This window comes from Zingiber officinale, chromosome 3B (genome assembly GCF_018446385.1).
Source record: "Zingiber officinale cultivar Zhangliang chromosome 3B, Zo_v1.1, whole genome shotgun sequence".
NCBI lineage: Eukaryota > Viridiplantae > Streptophyta > Magnoliopsida > Zingiberales > Zingiberaceae > Zingiber > Zingiber officinale.
In genome coordinates, this window is record NC_055991.1 from 27,110,668 (window position 1) to 27,115,008 (window position 4,341).

The 4,341-nt window shown below is 53.5% G+C and overlaps 1 protein-coding gene across 1 annotated transcript; it reads left to right on the forward strand.

Moving 5' to 3' along the window:
• Positions 1–2,735: 2,735 nt before the first annotated feature.
• LOC122054774 lies at positions 2,736–3,926 on the forward strand. The gene is made up of 2 exons (XM_042616209.1): positions 2,736–3,332; positions 3,417–3,926. The coding sequence occupies exons 1-2, from the start codon at positions 2,736–2,738 to the stop codon at positions 3,924–3,926; spliced, it is 1,107 nt and encodes a 368-aa protein (XP_042472143.1).
• The last annotated feature ends 415 nt before the right edge of the window (positions 3,927–4,341 follow it).

The window sequence follows — 4,341 nt, forward strand, 5'->3', positions numbered from 1 at the left end:
TGCTAGATGCCAGGAAGGGGAAGGCGCCTCGGATTGAGTTATCCCCCGAGCGGATCAATCGCCAGTTCTCCGAGGCGATTCTACATGACCCGCTCCCAAAGCATTACGCCCACTAGCGATCAGAGAGTACAACGGTACAACCGACCCAGACGACCACCTCGATAAGTTTGACAATGCCGCTACTCTCCATCAATACACCGACGGAGTCAAATGCAGGGTCTTCCTCACCACCTTGTCCGGCTCGACACAACGTTGGTTCCGAAAATTGCCGGACGGATCAATTCGGAGCTTCAAGGACTTCCGAGCGGCATTCGTTCACCACTTTGCCAGCAGCCGACGTTATCAGAAGACCAGCGTCAGCTTATTTTCAATGAAGCAAGGGTCGAGGGAGAGCCTCCGAACCTACATCCAGCGTTTCAACCAGGCGGCCATGGATATCCCCGTGGTCTAGTCCGAGATAATGATGCATGCCTTCACGCAGGGCTTAGTTGACGGGGATTTCTTCCGCTCGCTCATCCGAAATCCGCCCCGAGACTACGACCACATGCTGAAGAAGGCAAACGAGTATATCAACGTCGAGGAAGCCCAGGCGGCCAGAAGGAAAGAAGCACCGTCTGAACCTTCAGTGTCGGCCGAGCAGAGGCCACCACCCAACTATCAGCCACCGAGGGGGCCCCGCGCGGAGGTAGCTCGCCCTCAACAGGAAACAAGGTCGCACGCTGTCCAACATGTGTCAGCCGACCGGCCCAAGCAAAAAGGAAAGGTATGGACCCCCATGTTTTGTGCGCTTCACCAGTCAGCCACCCACAACACCCGTGATTATCGGAGTCTTCCCCCGATCGCTCACCCCGCGTCGAGAAGTTATCTCCGCCAATCACCTTCACCTGAGCGGCGACCTCGACACCAGAGTAATTGATGGCGGGTGGCCAGGGAGTCGCCTGAGCGGCATCATCATCACCCGCCAAGGGTCAATCCCCGAGCCTCACAGGAGCGAGCAAGGCCTTCCGCTCGGGAGGAGGAAAATAGAGGCAACGCAGCTCGAGGCGAGATCAACATCATCGTTGGTGGACCAACAGGCGGTGACTCAAATCGAGCCAGAAAAGCACACGCTCGGCAGCTAAGGGTCCATGCGGTCGGCTGCAGCCAGGAGCGAGCACAAGGACCCGAGATCAGCTTCGGGCCTAGAGACTTAGAAGGGGTCGAAGTGTCGCACGACGACACCCTCATCATCCGAGCGATAATAGCAAATTATACTATTCACCGCATATTTATTGACATAGGCAGCTCGGTCAACATTATTTTCAAGAAGGCGTTCGACCAATTGCAAATTGACCGAGCTGAGCTGCTTCCAATGACAACTCCGTTATATAGATTCACCGGCAACGAGGTTCTTCCGGTCGGGCAGGCCCGGCTGGATATTTCGTTGGGAGAGGAGCCGCGGCGGAGGACACAGACCACTAACTTCATCATGGTCGATGCTCCCTCCACCTACAATGTGATATTGGGGTGACCGACTCTCAATGAATTTCGGGCGGTCGTCTCAACTTTTTATCAGAAGGTCAAGTTCCCCGTGGAGGACCAGGTGGGAGAAGTTCGTGGAGATCAGATTGTAGCTCGACGATGCTACGTGGAGATGGTCCAAGCTGAATCCTGGTCCGCTCAGAAAGCACCGCGCTTAGAGGTAAACACCATAACCGAGGAACCTCCGACTTTAGTGTATGAGGAAAAGGAGGAGGTGTAGATCCATCCTGGCCGACCGGAGGCCACCATGTTCATTGCATCCGACCTGAGAGTAGGCCAGAGGGAGGAGCTGATCGGATGCCTGCAGCGAAACCACGACGTCTTTACATGGTCAACACATGAACTACCAGGCATCTCGCCGAGCGTCGCACAGCACGAGCTTCATGTCCGACCGGACGCTCGACCCGTAAAGCAGAGGAAGAGGGACTTCAGCGCGGAGCAGAATGTCATCATCCGAGCGGAAGTCGAGAAGCTTCTGGAGGCCGACCATATACGGGAAGTACAATTCCCGAGCTGACTCACGAATGTGGTGCTGGTCTCCAAGCCGGGCAACAAGTGGAGAGTCTGCATCGACTTCCGGGATCTGAACAAGGCATGCCCTAAGGATTTTTACCCTTTGCCCAGGATTGATCAAATGGTGGATTCAACGCTGGGTGCAAGCTAATATGCATGCTGGATGCATATCAGGGATACCATCAAGTGTCGCTCGCCCATGACGATCAGGAGAAAGTAAGCTTCATAACTGCAGACGACACCTACTGCTACAACGTGATGTCGTTCGGTCTAAAGAACGCTGGGGCAACATACTAGCGGCTCATGAATAAAGTGTTCCGGGAGCAGATAGGGCGCATCCTGGAGGTATATGTTGACGCTATACTTATTAAATCACTCCGAGCGGCGGATCTTTGTGCATATATAGAGGAAACCTTCCGAACGCTGAAGAAGTACGGAGTCAGGCTGAACCCCCAAAAGTGTCTGTTCGGAGCAAAAAGCGGACGCTTCCTGGGTTACATCGTCACCGAGCAGGGCATAGAGGCGAACCCTAGCAAGGTAAAGGCATTGCAGAACATGCCACCTCCTAGAAATTTGAAGGAAGTACAACACCTTACCGGTCGGATAACAGCTCTCTCACGGTTCATCTCCAAAACTGCTGATCGGAGCATGCCCTTTTTCAAGATTCTTCGCCGAGCCACCAAATTCCAGTGGGACGAAGAATGCGACCGAGCGTTCGAAGCTTTGAAGGTTATCTGAACTCGTTACCTGTATTAGCCAAGCAGTCTATCGGCGAGCTACTTCACATATACTTATCCTCGACCGAGCATGCTGTTGGCTCAGAATTGGTAAGGTCGGACGACGAAGAACAACCTGTGTATTTTCTGAGTCACATCCTAAAGGACGCTGAATCTCGCTACACTGGTCTCGAGAAACTTACCTTCGCATTAGTCCTCGCCGCCCGAAGACTCCGACCCTACTTTCTCGCGCACACAATCGTCGTCATGACGAACAACCCTTTGGGAAGAGTACTTCTCAATCTCGAGGCGTCCGGACGATTAATCAAATGGACAACCGAGCTCAGCGAGTTCGACATACAATACCAGCCCCGGACGGCAATTAAGGCGCAATCCTTGGCGGATTTCGTCACCGAAGTGCAGAACCCCGAGCCCGAAGCCACTTGGAGGGTGTACGTGGACGGGTCGGCCACGCGGCAGGGAAGCGGCATCGATCTTCTGTTGATTTCACCACAAGAAGAGCGGATGCATCTGTCCGTTCGGCTGGATTACCGCTCAACCAACAACGAGACAGAGTATGAGGTCCTCATAGCGGGATTGCAGGCCGCTCGGCACATAGGAGCCAGTAAGGTGTTAATTTATTCAGACTCATAGTTGGCCGCTCAGCAGCTCTTGGGAACCTTCGAGATCAACAACACATGGCTGAAGCTGTACGCGGAGGCCTTCGACAAGCTCAAAACCAACTTCGGTGAGGTTGTCATATTGAAGATCCACCGAGCGGAGAATCAAGCGACAAATGAGTTGGCAAAGCTGGCGAGTTCGATAACACCGATCGTCACCCAGCAATCGATCGAGCAGGTATCCTTAGTGGCTCACATTGACAGGATGGAGGGTCTCGCGTTCCCGAGCGACTGGAGGACGACCATAGTGGAATTTTTACGATCAAGAGCTGCTCAGTCCGATCGGGCTGAGGCACAGTTGCTAAGAAGGAGGGCGGGCCGGTTCACCCTCATCGGGGATCAGCTCTACAAGAAGGCTTTCTCCCGTCCATTGCTAAAGTGTATCAGTTCGGAAGACGCGGAATATATACTAAAGGAAGTGCATCAAGGATCCTGTAGAGGACACCCCGGCGGCCGGTCGTTAGCAAAGAAGATCTTGCTAGCCGAATATTTCTAGCCAACCCTCCAGGAAGACGCCGCTTGGATCGTCGCCACTTGCCTTTCTTGTCAAAGATATCACAGCTTCTCCCATCGGCCGATGGAGGAGATGAAGTCCTCTACAGTAGCCTACCCATTCGACCAGTGGGGCATGGATATTGTAGGCCCCTTCCCCATGGCGATCGGATAGCGGAAAATTTTACTAGTAGCGATAGACTATTTCTCAAAGTGGGTTGAAGTCAAGCCGCTCGCGAAAATAACCGAGCAGATGGTCAAGAAGTTCATCTGGCAGCACATAATATGCCGGTTCGGCATTCCACAATGGCTCATGTCCGACAATGGGCGACAATTCGTCGGACAGCAGCTCCGAATATGGTGCGAGGGGTATGGCATTCAGCAACACTTCACCTCTGTGGCTTATTCGCAAAGCAACG

Bases quoted from the DNA above. Each gene is read 5' to 3' on its own strand.
- LOC122054774 (XM_042616209.1), top strand. From the start codon at position 2,736: ATGCGACCGAGCGTTCGAAGCTTTGAAGGTTATCTGAACTCGTTACCT. The intron at 3,333-3,416 runs GTCCTCATAGCG...TTGGCCGCTCAG, and splicing joins ACAACGAGACAGAGTATGAG to CAGCTCTTGGGAACCTTCGA.